The sequence below is a fragment of the Centroberyx affinis genome, unplaced genomic scaffold (genome assembly GCF_046629955.1).
Source record: "Centroberyx affinis isolate AG114_WGS23_722 - 3 ecotype Tasmania unplaced genomic scaffold, CSIRO-AGI_Caff_v1 ptg004027l_1, whole genome shotgun sequence".
Classification (NCBI taxonomy): Eukaryota; Metazoa; Chordata; class Actinopteri; order Beryciformes; family Berycidae; genus Centroberyx; species Centroberyx affinis.
In genome coordinates, this window is record NW_027281828.1 from 152,617 (window position 1) to 173,745 (window position 21,129).

At 41.7% G+C, this 21,129-nt stretch overlaps 3 protein-coding genes across 5 annotated transcripts; all 3 read right to left on the bottom strand.

Moving 5' to 3' along the window:
- Window positions 1–168: 168 nt before the first annotated feature.
- sycp3 (synaptonemal complex protein 3) lies at window positions 169–3,529 on the bottom strand. Its single transcript, XM_071542186.1, has 8 exons — window positions 3,394–3,529; window positions 3,199–3,277; window positions 2,966–3,000; window positions 2,721–2,838; window positions 2,369–2,468; window positions 1,973–2,071; window positions 905–1,009; window positions 169–222 (listed from the first exon to the last, which is right to left on the bottom strand). Exons 1-8 carry the CDS (start codon window positions 3,521–3,523, stop codon window positions 169–171), a joined length of 720 nt encoding a protein of 239 aa, XP_071398287.1. The 5' UTR covers window positions 3,524–3,529.
- An 821-nt stretch (window positions 3,530–4,350) lies between these two features.
- Window positions 4,351–11,079, bottom strand: actr6 (actin related protein 6). The gene is made up of 11 exons (XM_071542166.1): window positions 10,839–11,079; window positions 9,244–9,361; window positions 9,062–9,130; window positions 8,394–8,517; window positions 8,090–8,225; window positions 7,941–7,997; window positions 7,636–7,734; window positions 6,864–6,942; window positions 6,542–6,713; window positions 5,910–6,048; window positions 4,351–5,376 (listed from the first exon to the last, which is right to left on the bottom strand). Exons 1-11 carry the CDS (start codon window positions 10,904–10,906, stop codon window positions 5,247–5,249), a joined length of 1,191 nt encoding a protein of 396 aa, XP_071398267.1. The 5' UTR covers window positions 10,907–11,079; the 3' UTR covers window positions 4,351–5,246.
- A 112-nt stretch (window positions 11,080–11,191) lies between these two features.
- Window positions 11,192–19,973, bottom strand: LOC139663484 (protein FAM3C-like). 3 transcript variants are annotated; one of them, XM_071542168.1, is made up of 10 exons: window positions 19,907–19,973; window positions 19,401–19,445; window positions 18,200–18,283; window positions 18,062–18,082; window positions 17,837–17,942; window positions 16,355–16,413; window positions 16,218–16,268; window positions 15,999–16,083; window positions 13,854–13,980; window positions 11,192–12,557 (listed from the first exon to the last, which is right to left on the bottom strand). In XM_071542168.1, the coding sequence occupies exons 1-10, from the start codon at window positions 19,923–19,925 to the stop codon at window positions 12,468–12,470; spliced, it is 687 nt and encodes a 228-aa protein (XP_071398269.1). In that variant the 5' UTR covers window positions 19,926–19,973; the 3' UTR covers window positions 11,192–12,467. The 3 variants fall into 3 exon arrangements, with proteins under 3 accessions (XP_071398269.1, XP_071398268.1, XP_071398270.1); XM_071542167.1 differs by having other exon boundaries at window positions 18,032–18,082; XM_071542169.1 differs by lacking the exon at window positions 19,907–19,973 and adding an exon at window positions 19,789–19,899 and having other exon boundaries at window positions 18,032–18,082.
- Between the last annotated feature and the right edge of the window lie 1,156 nt (window positions 19,974–21,129).

Below are 21,129 nucleotides of genomic sequence, written 5' to 3' on the forward strand. Positions count from 1 at the left end.
ATGAAATCTGTAAATACTGTGAGTACAGGAGATATGCAATCATGACAACCGTGCAGAATTACAACAAGAATAACTGTGTGGTACAGATAGCCGCTGTTGCCGTGGTAACAGCGGACTAGAAGAATAAACCTGTGAGGGACAGACAGGCGCTGTTGCCGTGGTAACAGGCTAGAACAGCATGGACTGCAGCGACTTGCGGACCGTGGCCATCTCCTGCTGTTGCTGTGGAAACAGAGACATCGACAACATGACCGTGGAGTACAAGAGGATATGACATCACAGAAATCTGACATCATTTTCCTGTTCTCCACCTGGGCTGACATCATCACCGTTTGAGGTTTTGGTTTTGATTTTCATGCTGAATGGATTTCATATTTTTCATACATTTCTTTGCCTCAGTATGTTCTACCGCTACTATTTTGCACATCCTGTATATGCATTACTTAAATTATTTTCCTACTTTTAAATCTAAACTTTTAAATATATTTGTACTTAATATATGCTCTAGTCTATTTTGAACTCAATTCACAATTTGTTACTTTGCATATTGTTCATATAGACACACATATCCAACTCCAGTACTTAAAATGAAATATGTTCTAGTGTTGTAATTATCAGTTAGTTGTTAGTATTATTAGTTGTGCTATATCCTCCATTTGCTCTACTCTTATTTGTATTGTACTATTCTTCTTTGTTGTATCCTATATTACTATTTGCTGCTGTGACCCAGCTTCTCCACATGGATCAATAAAGTTTCATCTTATGTAATTTTATCTTAAAAGCTTTGGCTGCTCAGTATTTAAGTTGTCTGGTAGGGTTACACAGTGGCTCACTTCTAGCCACTGTGCTTCATTTAAGAGAACGATTCTTCTTAATCCCAACTCAACTAACTCAACTAACTAACCGTGTCCATGAGGATCTTCTTCTGCAGCGAGGCCATCTCCTTCTTCAGCTCCTGTTGCGCCCCCTGCAGGAAGACCTCATGGCTCTTCTCCATCTCCTCCATGTTCTGCAGGAAACACAGTGAGGATTTCAGTTTGACTCGGTGGAAAAAACCTCGGACTGATGTTGATGTGCTGCTGATGTGCCCTACACAGACTGCACACACTGTTTTAAAGGAGAACACCAATGTCACTTAGAGTTTTAGACCATTTACTTCTGTCTAGGAAGCAGGAAGCAGGAAGCAGAGCGGAACGTAATGCAGCGCTGAGATGATAAAACACTAAACTCAGCTCAATGAAATAAGGAGAAAACAGAAAGTTTGGCTTCATGTTTCCTGTGATGGATTCTCTCGCTCTGTGGGAAGTTGTTTTTCATACTGGACAAGAATGGATGGCAGCAAATGGCTTCTTCTGAAGGAGGAAAATGAGCGCTGATATCTATAACTATGCTGACTGTGTGCAGAGAGGAACAGAGAGGAATCTGGACTATTGACACTAACTAAAAAACACCAGTATTATCCTTTAAAATGATGATGTAGCTGACCAGTGACCAGTGAAGCCTGGGGCCAGTTGCATAAAGATAGACCTGGTCTTAGACTTAAATGTGACTTTAAGTCAAACTTGCTAACGACATTTATATTTACCTGTTCCTACTACTTCTTGGTTGTAGATCTCTAATGAGTTGTTTCTGTCTCTAAAGACTCTCTCTCTTCTTCAGACTCTTCCCAAAAACCAAAGATTTGGCATCTTGTATGAAACAGCTACAGTATTTAAACGTCCCACTCACAGTTAGGCCGACTCGTTGCCATAACAACAAAGTTCTTAACTCAAGATTAGCCGGGGGGAAGGTGGCTATTTTTCCTAACTCAAAGTAAGTCAGTTGTAATATTTAAGTAACAGACAGTCTTAATTAGACTAGTCCAACCTGAGAATCTAAGACCAGTCTAAGGCTTAGACTAGTCTTAAAGTAGCTTTATGCAACTGGCCCCTAGTCGTCTGTTTGCATTCAGTCAGGTCTTTAATTCCCTCACCTTAACAAACTGCTCATATAACTCTCTGATGGTTTTCAGTTTCTGGCTCTGCACCACTTTGGCCTGCTGGAAGACTTTCTGCTGCTGTCTGAACAGATTCTGCAGAGAGAAGCATCAGATCTAAGCATGTTCCACACTCCAGACTTTAACCAGGTTTTCTGTGAAAAACGATCTAGTTAATTATTCTGATTCCCCAATACACCGAAACTGTCCTGCCTTTTGTTAGAACTCCTGGAATGTACTGCACATCACAGATTGATGCTATCTAACAGTGTAAAAGGATGTAAGGGAGGATTTTTCCTTCAACAGCAACACTTGGGGTCACAGGGGGTCAAACCTGTGGCCCTCAGGTTACAAGACAGTCTATCAGGCCCCCAAGTAAGCAAGTTCACTGACATTGAGCTTCTCCTCCTGTTCCTCAGCTCTCTGGGCTTCCCCCTCCCACTGCTGCAGGGCCGAGGAGACCTGCTGGGAGTACTGCTGAGTCAGCTTCTGCCTGCACACACACACACACACACACACAGCTGACTGCGATGTTCTATTGCTTTTATTATTCACACCCTCATAATGCTGTAACTCATATTTTTTTCATGCATGAGTCTCCCCTTAAAATGTTCTCGTGTTGCGTTATGTTTTTGCTCTCTTCTTATTTATACCCGCAACTTAATTTCCGCCACAGTGATCAATAGCTTCAACAGGAATGTATTATCTAACTGGTTTTACTGGCTGGATAGGAAGGAGAACGGACCTCTGGGTGTACTGGTTGTTCCACAGCAGCTCCAGTTTGTGCTGGCTTCCCTTCATGTAGTTCTTGGTCAGAGACTCCAGACGCTTCTTCTTGGCCTGCATCACCTTGCTGATGTCAGCTAGAAGCAACAGCATCAGGATGATACGACACATTACACTCACTAAATAAGACGTGATATGCTGCATCAATTTCCATCACACCAAGGAAAGAAACATGCTAGTACACACCAACACACAGCTACTTACATCCGAATCGCTCCAACATGGATTGTACCTCGTTCCTTGAGGAGTGGAAAGGGAGAAAAGTTACTGTCTGTGGATTTAATTCATTTACACTGTTAACTTAGCCACTAACAGTCAATAGGCCTGTGTCTTTATTTCATTCATAGTATTAGTATGGTCTTGGTGTGTGTGGTCAGTACAAATATAATATACATATTACAATAGTAAAATAATAGTTGTAGTATAAGTCATGCTACCCGACAGCGCAGGTTCCTTCCTCCTCAAAGCCAGCAGCAGGTCTCTTCTTGGCCAACTTGTCCACAATAGGAGTTTCATCTTGACAGGCGACAGTCATCACAAACCTATTAACTTCCAAATCAACTCCAAACCACTCCTGTCACTAGATAATAAAAGCTACCTACTACTATCTACTAAACCTATACTACCTTTACCTTCTCTTGCATCATCCTCTGAACCACTCAGCTCCTTCTTTTCTTCTTCATGTGTAAAATCAAACACTTTTATATCAGATTTCTCTTCTGGATGTTTAGTTTTCTTCATCTGTTTTCTCCCTGTTGCCATTCTCTCAATCTGTTTTTTTCCCCAGTCTGGATTAAGTTAATGTGAAATAAACTTCAACCTTGTAGAAAACACAAGTTGGCTACAGTTAATGGCGGCTAACTAGCTACCGTTAGCTTAGCTGTTGGTGCGAACCTAGCTAATGTCTTGGTTGTTGGCTGGTCTTTAAGCTAGACTCAGCAGACTGACAGGGCCCGGCTTTATTTTCTTATTCTTGAATCAATCTGGCTTCTTTCCTCGGGTTCTAGTCTTCATTCCTGAGTTAAGTTAGCCTCAAATCTAATCCAAACCAAACTAAACCAAGCTAAACTAAACTAAACTAACGTCATTCTCCTGTTAGTCTGAGCGCGAGAACCGATTCGATTCCCGCCACAACCAGGCTGGAGGCTCCGACCCTGGAACCTCCGTACATCAGTAACACTACTACTACTACTACTTATAATAATAATAATAATAATAATAATAATAATAATAATACTTTATTTTATCCGCACTGGACCCTGGTACTGTGTAATACTATTAATACTACAAATACTACTACCACTAATAATATTAATAATAAAACTGATACTTTATTCTCAGTGGACCAGTACACTGTAATAATAGCCTACTACTAATGTCTATTTTTCCTGTCAGGAAATTATTAGTGATAATACTAATAATTCATTTATCCCCTCTTGGTACCCAGGTACTGTGTAATAATCATAATAATATTACTACTAGGCTACCACTATTATCGATACTACTACTACTACTACTACTACTACTACTAATAATAATAATAATAATAATTAGAACAATAATAAATAATATACTTTATTTCTTCCCACTGGACCCTGGTACTGTGTAATAATAATAATGTGATCCTCTATTTTTCTCTATAAGCAAATAATCTATAATCATCTTTTTTCTTGCCCCCTCCACCACAGGGAGGTCAGAGGTCAGGGTGGTGGGAGGGGGGGTTCCTCTGGTTGAAGCACAGGTCAGTTATTCTAAGTGCATGTGACCAAATCTCAACTTTAAACCACTGTAGTTTCTCCTGCCTGTAGACTTCTGGAAGCTAAATTCAAGACTTTTCAAGAGCTTTTAATGTCAGTAAGAAAAACATTTAAGACCAAAAATGAACCACAACAGACACTCTGTATGCTAATGTGTGTTAATTGCTGGATGAACCATTTTTAGGACTTCTGAGGTTGTACTTTAGATTTACACAGTTAGATTTTGTAATCTAGACAACTGAATGAGATTTTCAGTGGAGTTTATGTCTAATAATTCATGTGATATCTGACTGGAGCTGAGGCCACACTGCCTGCCATCTCTAACACATTTTAACAGACAAGAGAAACAAACAGTCCACACACACACTACATATAAAGAATACATACATACATATAAAAAAAACAGAAGCGTGGAATAGGAAGAGTGCATTTTGGCTGCATTGTCCCAGTACTGTGAGTCTATTGGCATAGTCAGTACTGAAATAACATAAAACTGGGTTTAAACAAACATTTCATTTTTTTCACTTGTCTGAATCAGTTTTTGCAGTACCATTTTAAAGGCAGATGCTTTAAAATGCAGATGTTTACTCCTTAAGTACATCAGACTTAAGGTAGAAAAACTCAGTCCGTGGGCTGCCATGTTGGATCGACTCCGCTCACTGCTGAGATCCAGTCTTTCCACCTTTACACAGACACAGAGGGAGCTGTGGCTGGGAGTTTCCATCCAGTCAGATATCAAACTTTTCTTCACAGATAAAGTGTCCGTTCTCCTCGTAGTCCTCCCTGGTCACCACCATCTCATCGTAGTCCGGGTTCTGGGCCAGCAGCTTCCCTCCTTCCCACGGGAAACAGATTGGACTGCAGGAACAAGACAATTCAACACTAGTAAAGACTAATTACTCATTATTGATACGTTTAACACGAGCAGCAGCTTACTAGTAGTGACAAATAAACCACTAGGAATAATCTGGAATATGAGAACGTTGCAGTGGTACTACAGTAATACTCTGTGTGTGTGTGGTGGGGGGTATAGTACAATGGTTCTCAACGTGGGGTCCGGGGACCACCAGGGGTCCTTGAGGGGGTTCCAGGGGATCCCCAGCAAATTGATGCATTGTTAAACTTCAGCATTATTTAATTTACAAGAAGTTAACACAATTAGAGAATGTAGAAGAATGACTGTTTTGATCATAGTTTCACTGTTATCTCTCTACCTACAATACAGATAGTCTTAAAAATTCTGGACAAAATCATATCCGACAATAAAAATATTCTCAGATTTGGGTCAGAGAGACAAAATATCATCAAATGGGGGTCTGTGGCTCTATTGTGGACTAAATTAGGGGTCCTTGATATTAAAAAGGTTGAGAAACACTGGTATAGTATCTTACTTTGTAGGTAGCAGTACTGACACGGGGAGGTGGGCGGGGCTGAGGGATCGAAGCTCCGCCTCCAGCCGCTCTCTGAAGCCTGGAAACAAACTGTTCCCTCCAGTCAGGATGATGTTCTGGTAGAAGTGGGGCTGCATCTCTGAAGGCAGAGGACAATATTAGCAGCTTCACTCACACACACACACACACTCACACTTACACACACAGTAGTGTTTAGTGTATGAAAAACTACTTCCACAGAGCGAGAGCATACATCACAGGAAACATGAAGCCAAACTTTCTGTTTTCATCTCAGCACTACATTACGTTCCGCTCACAGGAAGAAATGAAGTCTCCTCCAGGATATAATCCTCAGAAACACTTTACTGTCACATCCATGGCTTTTTATTTAGGCCGTCTTTGTTACCCAGGACAGCAATTCAATTCAAGCTAAGTTTGACACCGTAAAGTTTGTACTTTAAAAACGACAAAAAATGAGTAAATAGTGTCCATGTAATGTTGTGTGAGACTCATTGTCAAGGAACCTGTTTTAGTAAATGTAAAAATGAGTAAATGGGCTGTAACTCTAAACAACACTGGTATCCTCCTCTGAAAGCCCAGCTGTTAGATTAGTTCTCCTCATGCTCTCTGACCTTCTGGCATGGACTGGATGGAGTGGACGATGGCCTCGGGGACGCCCATCTCCTGGATGCCGATGTCCGACGGGTGGAAGAGCATCTCAGGAACGGCAAAGCGCTCGTTGACCAACCGCAGGATCTGCTCTCCTGTCTTGTACTTTCCGGTGAAGACCATCTCCTCTCGCGGCTGGCGCAGAGAAGACAAGGAAACACAAAATGTTCCGCCGCAGTAGAGCAGTACTCACCAATCAGTGCATGAGAGTGGTGAGGTAAAAAAAACAAACAAAGCAGCCACAGTATTCTGGACATTCACACAGCAGTAATCATGTTGTCCCACCTTGCAGAAGCCCTTCTTGATGGAGCTGAAATCTGGCAGAACGTAATCCCTCATCACAGTGTTCTCCTCCCCCTTCAACCTGACAACACACCACACAGAACAGCCGTCATTCAACCAGCAACCACCACACTTCCTGTCTGGGGTCAGGGACTTCCTGTCTGGGGTCAGGGACTTCCTGTCTGGGGTCAGGGACTTCCTGGTGGAACACTGGCCTTACAAATAGCAAGCATCCAATAAACTGCAGTATGAAGATCACACAGGATGTATTTTAGCAGCAGAGGGCGGTCTCTTCCAGTTGTTTTCAATGTGAGTGAGGCTTTTTGTGTGCTGCTTTTGTGTTGCTGGGCGTCTCCCGTTTTTGGAAGAATGCCTTGAGGGCCCCGGATGAAAAAACTTCACCTTAGAGCAGAAACACGCCCTATGTCACTGTTCCTTTTTTTTTTTATTATCTCTAATCGGCTCTGCGGTAACTCTGGTAAACAATAAAAATGACACATCGCCTGGAGATTTACAACTTCACAAACCACAGCTTCCATGACAGCAGCCTGGAGGCAAATTAGTGCTGCATTGATTCTGTGGTTGCCTAGCAACAACACAAAAATACAGCAGGTTACTCTGCAAATGCAAATTGCACCACCTCTCATTGTTCAGCCTACAGAATGCCTCATGTGTGATCAGGAATGAAGTCTGTTCAGTTACCAGAGAGCCAGTCTGAGTAAAGGTTAAAACTCCTGTCCTGTCTCAGGTGCTTCTGGTGTAGATCTGGACTTACTGTGCGACCTCCATGTCCTTGTAAAACTCCTGGGAGACGTAGCAGACGTCTTCCTTCACCTGGTTGATCACATGGGTCTCATCCATCACATGCAACTGGCTGGAAGGAGAAGAGAGACATGCCGTTTCTAAAGAAATAACCACTGTTCTGCCATTTAATAATGGAAATAACTGTTCTGCCATTTAATAATGGAAAGAACTGTTCTGCCATATAACAGAGAACCCAAAGAGCAGAGCAGAACATCCTGACAGCTGAAAGCCAACCAGGTAAAGGCAACAGTTCAGCTGACAGTAAAGTGTTTTTACCGATATGAAATGATCTCCTTCAGGTGATTGGTCAGTAACTTCCCTCCAACATTGATCCTGGAAAGCAAAACAAACCATTAGCTTGTTGTTGTTCCTAATACTGCTGCTGATAATGTTGTTGCTGCAGCCTTCAGTCCGTGGCAGCTGACCTGCGGATGCCCTCGTTCATTTTCCTGCTGCGGCAGTAGGGGGCGATGTGGGTGAAGGAGAAGCCGCTGTCCACCACCAGGCAGCAGAGCTCCGACGGCTTCATGTGGAAGTAGTGATGAGCGCTGAGAGAACCAGCTGGAGAACAGACAGATCAGAGACAGGACAGTGAAACAGAGCATCGTCCTAGACTAAACAGATAAATTGGAACGGAGAATTCAGTGGAGGAACGTACGAGGATTGATCTGTCCTAAGTATTTAGTCCCGGTCTGATGTTTGAGACACACAGCATCCGGCTGAACTCACCGTTTATCCTGAGAGCCGACTGGAACTGGTACTCCTCAAACAGGATCTCGTTCATCGACTCCTGAATGGAGGTGAAGTTGAAGTAAGGCTCTGTGATGACGACGCTGGTGTCGGCAAACTCCACCTGGAACCACAACACAGCAAACACCAGAGGAGATTACATTAGATTAGACAATCAACAATCATACAGGGAGAAATCCATCGTAGAAGAGGAGAGAGACCAATGTCTTCACTCACAGCAGCAGGAAATAGACCAGAGGGCAATGCAGCATCAAGACAGGTTGAGTTTTGAGTAAGGGGGGCAATTTTCACTTTTTCTCAACTGGAAAAACTGTTGTTCTCTTGCTCTTACTATGCTATCTCTATCTCCCTCTCCACCTACACATGTATAACCCACAGCTGAATGCAACAAGTTCAGGCCCGTTCTCTGGGGGTTGTCAAAAGGCATTCTGGGAAACGCAGGAAATCACTAACTAAAGTAGCAGTAGACGAGGCGGGTTGAGGGAAAGTGGGTTCACCAAAAAAGTAAATGACAACACTTCATTACAAAATTACTCCTGGTATGTATTGATCATCACAGATTTATGATGTATAACAGCGGAAGATAATCTGAGGGGGGATTTTTCCTCTAAAACAGCCTTTCAGAATAAGTGAAGCAAACTAAACACCTTAAACATTTCCTTTCCAAAGAGATGATCCCAGACTTTCCTCTGGACGTCCCAGTTGACCAGATAACCCTGGAGAGAGGAAACAGAAGAGAGAGGATTAGAGAGAAACTCAGAAACTCGAGCCAGTCCACAGCTGACCCGGTGTAACCCTGCAGGCTCTGTGACTGGTTATCACCACTCACCTTCTGGAAGGGGAGGATGTAGAACAGACCAGAAGGATCTTTGATCTCATCTAGCTGATTGGCAGTGAAGGTCTTTAACCTGGAAGTCTTGGAGCGGAACTGGCAGTTTGGGATGACGCTGTGGGAGGATGAGAGACTTTCAAAGTGAGGAAGCCATTTTAATCTGGATTCTAAGTAACTCAATATACATGGTTTGTTCTTTTGTCCTGTGCTGCTTTTTGTCAGCAAGCTCAGAGAAACCAGTACAAACCTAACAGCCCCATTTGGTAAATCAAATGAAATACACTACTTTGGTTTAAAAAAAACCAAACCATTTGGGCATCCTGGCTGCTCAGTGGTCAAAGGCATATACCATATAACCATGACATCCTGGGTTCAAATCCAGCCCATGATCTTTGTTGCATGTTATCACCCCCCCCCAACAATTTTTCCTGTTTCTCTTCACTACATACTATCAAATAAAGGCAAAAATAAAATTATAAAAACAGAACATAACCATTAAAATTTATGGAGCATTTCTAGTCTTTGTTGATGACATTCAGCCTGGACTGTCCTCTAACTACATGAAGGTTCGAGCACAGGTTAGATTAAACTTTAAGGTGCATTAAGTGAGAGTTTCACTGCCTGAAAATGACTACAAAATGACTGCAGGGGGCTGACAGCGTTGTTGATCAATATACCAATGAGTCAACCATTACTGGGCCAGGAGCTGAGATTTCTGGTTTTCAAAACTCACTAGCTGTACTCTGTTTTCCAACACACACACATACACAAACACACTCCTATTTTCAACTGCTCAACGATGGAGGACGAAGCTGTGAGTGACTGACCAGTGGTGCAAGAAATATTATTACATTTTATGGTGATATTACCCCTTCACTAGACTTTCTGTTGGCTCTCTGATTAGCTAGCTTACTCGCTCTACTGTGACAATCTGACTTTATTGCTTAAGTAAATTAAGGGCTGCCATCAGCTGTGACAGTGACCTGCTCCTTGGTCCAGAGGGCGGTAAAGTCATAGATACAGATCCCCGTCTCACCAAACTCCATTAACCTATCTGACAGTGTAATGCTGCCTTGCATATCAGCACACGTACAGACCTCGTCGAACAGGAGTTAAGTCGTTTTACAAACCATTAGGAACCACTCTTTAACTCGCCATACATCCAATACATTAAGCCGCCTTTATTTCAGTTATTCCCACAATCTTCTAGCGGTAGCGAGGTGTGTGAACCCATTCTAAAAGTTGAGATTTTGATGATATAAGAACTTCCTGGTGTACAAAACATATGCCGAATGGAAGATTGGACAATATCGATTCGTGATTGGTCTTAATCGCGTTCTGTGACGTATGTTTGATTGCCAATAAGCAATGAAACATCAAACTGCCAGTTTTTGAATGGAATTTGACTGGACGCTCTTTCCTTACAAGTGTACGGGGACGTAACGTTATCGGTGCTCGGTCAGAAGAGGCGACGGGAATTATTTATTTATTTATTTATTTATTGTAATAACGGTGTACTGTTTGTTAAAATGATGTTTAAATGCTGCTTCTCCTCGTGGTGACATTATCAGTAGTAACGTAAAGCAACTTACCTGACTTTTTCGTGGCTGTATCCTATTTTCGCGGTATAAGCTCCGTTGTCCAGAACTAAAGTGGCCATTTTAGAGTCTGAACTGACCAGATAAAACTGCTAGGAAACTCTAGGAAAGTCTATTCTGAAAAGTGTGAAACAGAACACATTATTCTACTAGGAGTAACACAACAATACATCTGTCCGCCATTAACGCTGCTTTTCCTTGTCCAGCCAATCAGGTTCTACGTTTACGGTCCTTCTACCAAAACGTCCGGGTGGAAACGGGTCGGCCATAGTTAAAACGTTTCCCAGAATAGTACAGCTTATCTAGAAAAGACATGCTCGTCTTTGATACAGCAGAACAAAAACACGTGAAAATGATTGGGATTTATTTGCATGGTTTCTAATGTGGTTATATTTTACAGTATCATCACTACAGCACTGTTACCATTATGTGATGTCCATTCCCTCAGAAGTTAACACAATTTTGTAATATGGAAAAAAACAACAAAAAACTGAATATTCAAAATAATTAAACAAGAAATAATCATTCCAAAATGCATAACAGTTATCTGTAAAAAAAAAAAAAAGAGTCACTCAAAATAAAGTCCAATGTACTCTACTATTAATATAAAATCTAAAAACCTTTATTAGGACTTTATTAGCCTGTTATGAACAGCGTCACACACACACACACACACCTGATCCAGTCAAACACTTGCCATACACAAGCTTAGTTAAGTTTGGATATTAGTTAATATGAATGGAAACTAGATTTTGAATGGAAACTAGATTTTCCGCCATTTTGAATGTTTTCTAAAATTGTTTTTTTTGCTACTACTCCTACATATTTTGTCCAATCTTCACCAAATTTGATACACAGCATGTCTGGGCCGTCCTACATGAATGTGCTGATTTGTTTTTTGATATTCTGTACCGTTTTGATGTTATTGGCTTCCAAATTTTGGTCAAATGTTGTGGGTGGGGCCTATGTTTTAAACATTTGTATAACTCATGAACGCATTATTCTATCCCATCCAAATTTGGTACAGTTGTGCACATGTCATGTCTCAGCCGACCTGTAAAATTTGGTGTCATTTCGCCAATTGGGGGCACTACAGCAACCTGTTAAATTTTTTTTCCCTTCGATTCCTTCTTGTCCCTACCACCCTAGCAACCACTGATAACACCCTAGCAACCACCTAGCAAAACCCTAGCAATCACCTAGAAACACCATAGCGACCACTGGCAAAACCCTACCTGCAATTTAGCAGCACTCTAGCAAAGATCAATTCAAAGTGACTGTTGCTTGGACGGCAAGCACTTTAAATTTTCTTCAGAAAATTCAGCCTTTTCTAGTTAATTTTATAATTTAGAGCCCAAACAAAATTTAAAGTTGCTGATAGAACGGTGGGGATTTCTCAAATGTTCCAGTTTATTTCAGTTTGCTTCTCATTTATGGTTCGCCTCCACTTCTCGTGTTTGCAAGAGAAAGCACCTAACATGCTGTAGTTTGATGTGTGTCCAAATACAATACAGAGGCTAACAGTTATACCACGAATACTCGTCCCAAAAGTGATCAACTTTGTGTGTTTTTGTTTCTTATCTATTGATCTTGATCTGTTTTAAAGAGCGACGGGTCAGCAGGTCACTCCATGTACTTGGGGATGCATCCATCCAGGTTGATCACCTCCGGCCAGCCATCGTATTTGTTCTTTTCCGCCTCGTTTTTTATGTGCTGGAACAGAGAGACAGAGAGAGATAGAACTGACACCGACCCGTCTGAACCTCAGGAACCAGAACCCAGCTGAGACACATCGGTCAGTCCGTCTGAACCGAGAGCGCTTAGCAGTGGTGGAAGAAGTACTCTGATCCTTTACTTAAGTAAAAGTACCAATACAGCAATGTAAAAATACTCCATTACAAGTAAAAGTCCTGCATGAAAAATCCTACTTAAGTAAAAGTACATAAGTATTAGCAGCAAAATGTAGTTAAAGTATTAAAGTAAAAGTAGTGGTTTGGTCCCTCTGACTGATATTTTATTATATATGACATCATTAGATTATTAATACTGAAGCATCAGTGTGTAAGCAGCATGTTACTGTTGTAGCTGCTGGAGGTGGAGCTAGTTTGAACTACTTTATATACAGTGAGCTAGTTTAGTCCAGTGGTTCCCAACCTAGGGGTCGGGCCCCTCCAAAGGGTCACCGGATAAATCTGAGGGGTCGTGAGATGATTAATGGGAGAGGAAAGAAGAAAAAACAAAGTTCTGATACACAAATCTGTTTTCAGTTTTTGGACTTTTTCTCTAATCTTTGATTTTTGCTGAAATATTGGATCATTTGAACATTTATTGAAATGAAACCATGTGAGGTTTAGAGGGAAAAATCACTATTTGGTGGAGCTGTTAACAACTCATAGACATCTGAAATGTGACCCGACTACACACTGCTTTTTGTAAGACGTCAAAAGCCAAAAAGGTTGGAAACCACTGGTTTAATCTTTAACAATGTGTTGTATTTTAAAAGCTTGTTATATTATCCATTGTGTCAGATCTCCATCTGAAAAGTAACTAAAGCTGTCAAATAAATGTAGTGGAGTAGAAAGTACAATATTTCCCTCTGAAATGTAGTGGAGTAGAAGTATAAAGTAGCATCAAATGGAAATACTCAAGTAAAGTACAAGTATCTCAAAATTGTACTTAAGTACAGTACTTGAGTAAATGTACTTAGTTACTTTCCACCTCTGGCGCTTAGCTATGGAAGCCCATTTCCGCCAGTGTGATGAAAAAAAAAACGGTCCTGTAAGTCATTATAATGAGAAACTTTCTCAAAATAATCACTTAGTATCTCAAAATAATCACTTAGTATCTCAAAGATACTAACTCATTATTTTGACATACTAACTCATTATTTTGATAAAGTTTCTCATTACTTTGAGATACTAACTCATTATTTTGAGATACTAAGTCATTATAATGACTTACAGGACCTTCTTTTTCATCACACTGGCGGAAATGGGCTTCCATACTTACCTTCTCAAAGCGGCTCTTCGTCCCGTCTCCTTTCGCACCGACGAACAGCCAGCTGTCTCTGTAGGCCAGCGATTGGATGGATGAGCTGCCCAGTTCACCAATCAGCTTCTTCGCTTCGTCATTTAACCTGTCAGAAAGGCGATCAGCATTTTACCATACATACAAGATTAAATAAGCATAGGATCCAGATTCTCTCCATTAAAAAAAACATCTTTATTTTTAAAATTGTGATGTTCCTGTTAGCTTCTGTTATGGAAGCCCATTTCCACCAATGTGATGAAAAAAACGGTCCTGTAAGTATAATGAGAAACTTTCTCAAAATAATGACTAAGTCTCTCAAAATAATGAGAAACTTTCTCAAAATAATCACTTAATATCTCAAAACAATGAGAAACTTTCTCAAAATAATGAGTTAGTATCTTTGAGATACTAAGTCATTATTTTGAGAAAGTTTTTCATTATAATGACTTACAGGATATTTTTTTTTCATCACACTGGCGGAAATGGGCTTCCATATTCTGTATCTAGATACTGGCTATTAAAGTTCTTTTACTAGACTTTTTACTTTACTATTTACTTAGAGTTTTCCTCTACTAGACTGGCCTTGTGTCTGCTAGGCCTCCTACCGCTGTTATTGTATTGTCTGGGTTGTGTTTGGTTTGTGTTTTTAATGTGTTTTAATTAGGGATGGGACGATATGTTGAAATTCAATATATAAAATATACAAAAATGTGACAATACGTATCGTGGGGCAGAAAAATGAATCGCGATATCAGCTCCATGTTATTCTGCTGTAGTAATCACAAATGAGACGACTCGACCACCACAGTTTCACAAGCTCTCCATCCAAATTATATTATTGTCACTTTGTAACAACATTTTTAAATTGTTGTTTACCTTCTAGCGAGCCAGTGCCATCTCTAGAAAGATTTGTGGCTCAGAAATAAACAGAATTCTGCACAGTCAGACTGAACTTTTATTTATTACATCGTATCGTGGCTGTATTGAATCCTGAACCTCATATCGCGTATCAAGTCGTATCGTGAGAGAAGCAGATCGTCCCATTTCTAGTTTTAATGTGTCTTTTGTGGTTTTGTACTTTGGCCTTGTGTAACTTCAATCTCACAGGGATCACCTTGGCCAATCACATCTCGGCCCACTCCCCTGGCCCCGCCCCCACCACTCCCTGTGTCTCAGCCCTGTGTTGTATAACTGTTCTATAATTATGTCTCATTTGCTGTCTATCTCTTGTCTGATGGAGGTCCTAGCGACCGAAACGTCACAATTTTAATAATAAAGATGGCTTTTTAATGGAGAGTGTGGCACCTGATGTTCAAAGGATAAATTTGGCCATGGTGAATGTTAAGCCATTTCCCACAACAACCTCTCTCCTTATGAAATTTCTGTTTTGTTTTGTTTTTTGTGGTAACATGTAGCTAGAAGGACTTGATGTCCTACATCTTACAGATGTTCTCTACCTTTTAAAACGGATCTCGTAGCAGATAAGAAACAAGCTTTTTATTATAATTAGGTGTAACTGATTTGTGGGTCTACAGGTGGCAGAATAAATTGTTTTACTTATCGGCTTATTCTAATCCATTTCATAAGAACTACTTTCAGGAGGAAGCACACTGTTCCTCAGCTGGGAGGCTTCAAATGAGGCAGGATGGATCCATGGAGGATGTTAGTTGATTGGTCAGAAGTGTTGTCTAAGGTGGGACTTCTGATAAAAACAAAAAAGTACAAGCAAAGATTGTGGAGTTTTGTTTGAAACTAGTGGAGCGAGTGCGACGTTGCTCCGATGAGACAGTGATGCTGCTGCTTCCTTGTTCCAATGTTCCATCTTAACCTGAAGTCGTAGACACGCCCACTCTCACCACGTTCGTCCAATCAGGGCTTTCTGAATGCACGCTTTAATTAAAAAAAACGTTCAAATGTAGTTGGATAGGACCTACTTTTCGTTCACAATGTTTCCATAGCGATTTATTAGGCAGAGTCTAGCAAAAATTTTGAAGACCGCCACACCGGCATGGATTACGCTACTACACTTCATCTCAGACAGTTTTGATATCGTTTGGAGTTGAATGGCAGTGAATGGCGTCTAGAGGAAGGGAAATAAGACCTGATCATTTGTGAGACATTTACTTTGTCGCAGGTTCGTCATAGGTGGCCATCAGCACAGCAGAGCCTTCCTCGATGGTCTTGAGGAAGTCGATGAGACCTTGAACGTCTGCAAGACAAACACCCAGTCCACCTTTTACATCTCTGACATTCATTTGCAGCCCATGCACGTGGAACCCAGAGGTGCCTTGCTTTACCCATAAAGCTATACAGAACCACGTTGTAATAGTAGTCGTTACATACCGTCGCTATACATGTTGAAGGCACCGGTCCTGGTGACTTCTCCTGTTTTCCCTGTTAGAGACAGAAGCTGGAAACTGAAGCTACGGCCGTTTATTATGAAGGAAAATGAGTGAAGCTCTGCAGAGTCTAACACTCACCATTCACAAGAACGATGTTTATCCCACCGCCGGCGTTGTTTGTCACCGAGCCAAGAATGCTGAGAAAAGAGGACAAAAGTCATACTGATGATACTGTAAATGTCAGCGAACGCCATCATCAACACAACAAACCGGCCAGGAACCAGCAACCAGCAACCAGCAACCAGCAACCAGCAACCAGCAACCAGCAACCAGCAACCAACCGGAGGTGGAGACACCAGAGGGAGGACTGGAGGACCAAGGAGGGGTGGAAAACCAGAAGGAAATATGGAGAAGAAGAATGAAAGAAAGCAGGGAGGAAGTGACAGCATGTGAAGAGATGAGCAGAGAGCAGCAAGGGAGACAGGAGGAGAAGAGAGACAAGACAAGAAGAGAGACAGGAGAAGAGACAGGAGGAGAAGAGAGAGAGAGGAGGAGAAGAGACATAGGAAGAGAAGAGAGACAGGAAGAGAAGAGAGACAGGAAGAGAAGAGAGAGGGGAGGAGAAGAGAGACAGGAAGAGAAGAGAGACAGGAGAAGAGACAGGAGGAGAAGAGAGAGAGGAGGAGAAGAGAGACAGGAAGAGCAGAGAGACAGGAGGAGAAGAGAGACAGGAAGAGAAGAGAGAGGGGAGGAGAAGAGAGACAGGAAGAGCAGAGAGACAGGAGGAGAAGAGAGACAGGAAGAGAAGAGAGAGGGGAGGAGAGACAGGAGGAGAAGAGAGAGAGGAGGAGAAGAGAGACAGGAAGAGAAGAGAGACAGGAGGAGAAGAGAGACAGGAGGAGAAGAGAGTCAGGGGAACAGAGAGAGAGGAGAACAGAGACAGGAGAAGAGAGACAGGAGGAGAAGAGAGACAGGAAGAGAAGAGAGACAGGAGAACAGAGAGACAGGAGAACAGAGACAGGAGGAGAAGAGAGACAGGAAGAGAAGAGAGACAGGAGAAGAGAGACAGGAAGCAAGAGAGATGGGAGGAGAAGAGAGACAGGAGGAGAGAAACAGGAGGAGAAGAGAGACAGGAGGAGGAGAGAGACGGGAGGAGAAGAGAGACAGGAAGAGAAGAGAGACGGGAGGAGAAGAGAGACAGGAGGAGAGAAACAGGAGGAGAAGAGAGACAGGAGGAGAAGAGAGACGGGAGGAGAAGAGAGACAGGAGGAGAGAAACAGGAGGAAAAGAGAGACAGGAGGAATAGAGAGAGGAGGAGAAGAGAGACAGGAAGAGAAGAGAGACAGGAGAAGAGAGACAGGAGGAGAAGAGAGACAGGAGGAGAGACAGGAGGAGAAGAGAGACAGGAGGAATAGAGAGAGAGGAGAAGAGAGACAAGAAGAGAAGAGAGACAGGAGAAGACAGACAGCAAGAGAGAAACAGGAGGAATAGAGAGGAGGAGGAGAGAAGAGACGAGAAGAGAGACAGGAGAAGAGAGACAGGAGGAGAAGAGAGACAGGAAGAATAGAGAGAGAGGAGGAGAAGAGAGACAGGAGGAGAGAGACAGGAGGAGAAACCTACAGCTTGTTCTCCACGCAGATCTTTGGAGGCACAACATTCGCAGCTCCAGTCTGGATGAAGAAGCTGAAGTGATCCTCTGGACATTTCTTCTCTTTGCACGGTCCACCTGGAGAGAGAAACACAGCGCTGATCACTCCTGATCGGCTTCATTGATCAGTCCTGATCGGGTTTGATGTGCTGTGGTTGATCATTGACCTGACAGTTTGGGGATCCTTTTTTGTCTACCTGCAGCCAGTGGAAACTCAGCTGGAATAGAGAGAGATACAGACAGAGTTACAGAGTTACAGACAGAGTTAGACAGGTTGCAGAGATACTGATGGTCACGGCTGAGTTACCAACAGTATTTGCATTTAAAGCTCCTACCATTGAAAACGTAGTTGTAATTCTGTAGGATGATGGTAGCAAGGATGAGCAGGGCCGCCAACACCAAGACATACTGCAGGATCCCTGAGAGAAACACATCAGAAACACATCAGAAACATAGAAACACATCAGAAACACATCAGAAACACATCAGAAACATAGAAACACATCAGAAACACATCAGAAACACAGAAACACATCAGAAACACATCAGAAACACATCAGAAACACATCAGAAACACATCAGAAACATAGAAACACATCAGAAACACATCAGAAACACAGAAACACGTCAGAAACACAGAAACACATCAGAAACACATCAGAAACACAGAAACACGTCAGAAATACAGAAACACATCAGAAACATAGAAACACATCAGAAACACGTCAGAAACACATCAGAAACACATCAGAAACACATCAGAAACACAGAAACACGTCAGAAATACAGAAACACATCAGAAACACATCAGAAACACAGAAACACGTCAGAAATACAGAAACACATCAGAAACATAGAAACACATCAGAAACACGTCAGAAACACATCAGAAACACATCAGAAACACATCAGAAACACAGAAACACGTCAGAAATACAGAAACACATCAGAAACACATCAGAAACACAGAAACACGTCAGAAATACAGAAACACATCAGAAACATAGAAACACATCAGAAACATAGAAACACATCAGAAACACATCAGAAACATAGAAACACATCAGAAACAAAGAAACACATCAGAAACACATCAGAAACATAGAAACACATCAGAAACACATCAGAAACACATCAGAAACACATCAGAAACACATCAGAGACAAAGCTGCTCAGTTCCTTCAGAGCTCACTCCACCAGTCCAACCAGACAGTTGGCTGCTCTCTGGCATCTCCACATACCACACAAATCTACTTGGTATGAAGCATAACCATGCTGAGATTCTATTTATTATATGACATGTTTTTGCATATTTAAAGAATTCATAAACGGTTCAATGCAAAATGTGCCTGTGGTGCATATGTTTGATATTTACAACTGTTTACGCATTCTTTAAATATGTAGATATCTTGGTAGGAAAATAACAGGTGATTGTAATCCATTATACTGACACACACACACACACACACACACACACACACACACACACACTGAATCCAGTCCATGGACCTGAACAGTCGGTCTAGTCGAACTTACTTCTGACGGTATGTCCGCTCACCATCCTTTTTGTGTCTGTTGTTCCTGCAAAACCAGTGATGAGAAACAGAGATGAAATACCATATCACAGACTATACTATAACACTACATCATAACTACACTACAGACTATATGACAGACTTTATCATCACTCTACTGACTAAATCAGACTATATCACAGCTCTACAGTACAGACTATATCAGACTATATCACAGCTCTACAGTACAGACTATATCAGACTATATCACAGCTCTACAGTACAGACTATATCAGACTATATCACAGCTCTACAGTACAGACTAAATCAGACTATACCACAGCTCTACAGTACAGACTAAATCACAGTACAGGTAGAGCAGATCAGGCTGAGAGCCAGTCCACTCTCACCTCAGTCTCTTTCAAATGGAAGTGCATACAAATACTCTGGTTAAACGACAGAGCTGTCAGTCTAAATTCTTCCAAGTTAGGAAATACAATATGAAAGTTAAGAAACTCCTGAACTGACCTAGTTGCATTGTGAGCATGCTGTTGATGTCCCGGCTCCTGTGAAATTGAAGAGGAGAGTCCTGCAGAGGAGATGCTAGACCTGCCGGACCGACCTGTCAGTCCGGTTCCACCCCACCCCACCCTGTTGTCTGGTTGGCTGCTGGGAACTGTTCTGATTGACACCAGTGAGTCTGAGTTCAGCTTCCTCATCTGCTAATAAAAATATTCACCATGTTAAAGGTAGTAAAGGTTATGGAGTCACTGTTAGTGTGAATGTTGGTGGGTTAGTTTCTACATGCAGCTCTGAGTGGCACAAAGAAGCATTCAACAGTTTAAATCGGAGTTCAGGATACTCTGGGCACCGTATGACTGAAACCTCATTTAAATATCCAGTCTGATTATATTAGGAAGGAGGATCCCACACGTCCTGTTGGCTCAGATGGTTGACACGCACCATGTAGCTATAATGTCACAGGTTTGTAATGTCTTGTCATCCAACTCACTCTACTGTCAACATTAAGTAAAGCACAAATTGATCATGAAGGGGGAGGGCAATTTCTGGTTTGACTGGTGAAGAACATCAGAGCATTGTAAAGAAAATAATTTCACTTTGTCATTCTTCCAGCTCTATGTGGAAGACCAACAGTCTGAGAGTCATATCTCTGGACTCGGTTGGCATCTTCATCCCAGAAGCAGAGACACGTACAAGCAGAACGTGGAGGCAGGTAGAAGTATACAGAATGTACGTTTTAGTAGTAGTTTTGCTTTCCAGGTGGATACTTCAAAATCCTCGTTAGGCTTTAAAGGGCAATACCACTCAAACCTAACAATATACATATACTATTCCTATGGCTTAGAAGAGTTTAATCTGTATTTGTGAGGAGCAACAAGCACTTTCCAAAGCCAGAAACCACAGAAACCAGAATAACCTGTGATGTCACATTATGTACAACCTGGAGCTGCCTACTGACAATGAATGGAAGACTAAGTTTAGGGGCTTGGAGACAATTTGAACTGTTACATCAAGTTGTATTTCATAGTAGTGATTTCTAAACCAGAACATGTAGCCTCATATCTGTACTACAGACCCGGCCAGCTGTCAGTGTTTTCTAATTTGGGCGATCTGTCTGCATGTTTCATGTACATTTTGTACAAACATATACACCTTGTAAATATGAAATAGATGAGGAAATGAGCAAACTTCAAAAGAGGCTGCGATATTAATGTTTTACATTATTTATA

What these genes read in the sequence shown, in the direction of transcription:
- sycp3 (XM_071542186.1), bottom strand. Translation starts at nt 3,523, where the DNA reads ATGGCAACAGGGAGAAAACAGATGAAGAAAACTAAACATCCAGAAGAG. An exon ending in GAAGGAACCTGCGCTGTCGG is followed by an intron (nt 3,001 to 3,198) that starts GTAGCATGACTT and finishes CCACTCCTCAAG; the next exon opens with GAACGAGGTACAATCCATGT. An exon ending in TATATGAGCAGTTTGTTAAG is followed by an intron (nt 1,010 to 1,972) that starts GTGAGGGAATTA and finishes TGTTTCCTGCAG; the next exon opens with AACATGGAGGAGATGGAGAA.
- actr6 (XM_071542166.1), bottom strand. Translation starts at nt 10,906, where the DNA reads ATGGCCACTTTAGTTCTGGACAACGGAGCTTATACCGCGAAAATAGGA. An exon ending in CATCCAGTCCATGCCAGAAG is followed by an intron (nt 6,049 to 6,541) that starts GTCAGAGAGCAT and finishes CTCTGCCTTCAG; the next exon opens with AGATGCAGCCCCACTTCTAC. An exon ending in TCAGTACTGCTACCTACAAA is followed by an intron (nt 5,377 to 5,909) that starts GTAAGATACTAT and finishes TTGTTCCTGCAG; the next exon opens with TCCAATCTGTTTCCCGTGGG.
- LOC139663484 (XM_071542167.1), bottom strand. An exon ending in TTACAACTACGTTTTCAATG is followed by an intron (nt 18,083 to 18,199) that starts GTAGGAGCTTTA and finishes TCTCTATTCCAG; the next exon opens with CTGAGTTTCCACTGGCTGCA. An exon ending in AAGGATCCCCAAACTGTCAG is followed by an intron (nt 17,943 to 18,031) that starts GTCAATGATCAA and finishes TTCTCTCTCCAG; the next exon opens with GTGGACCGTGCAAAGAGAAG.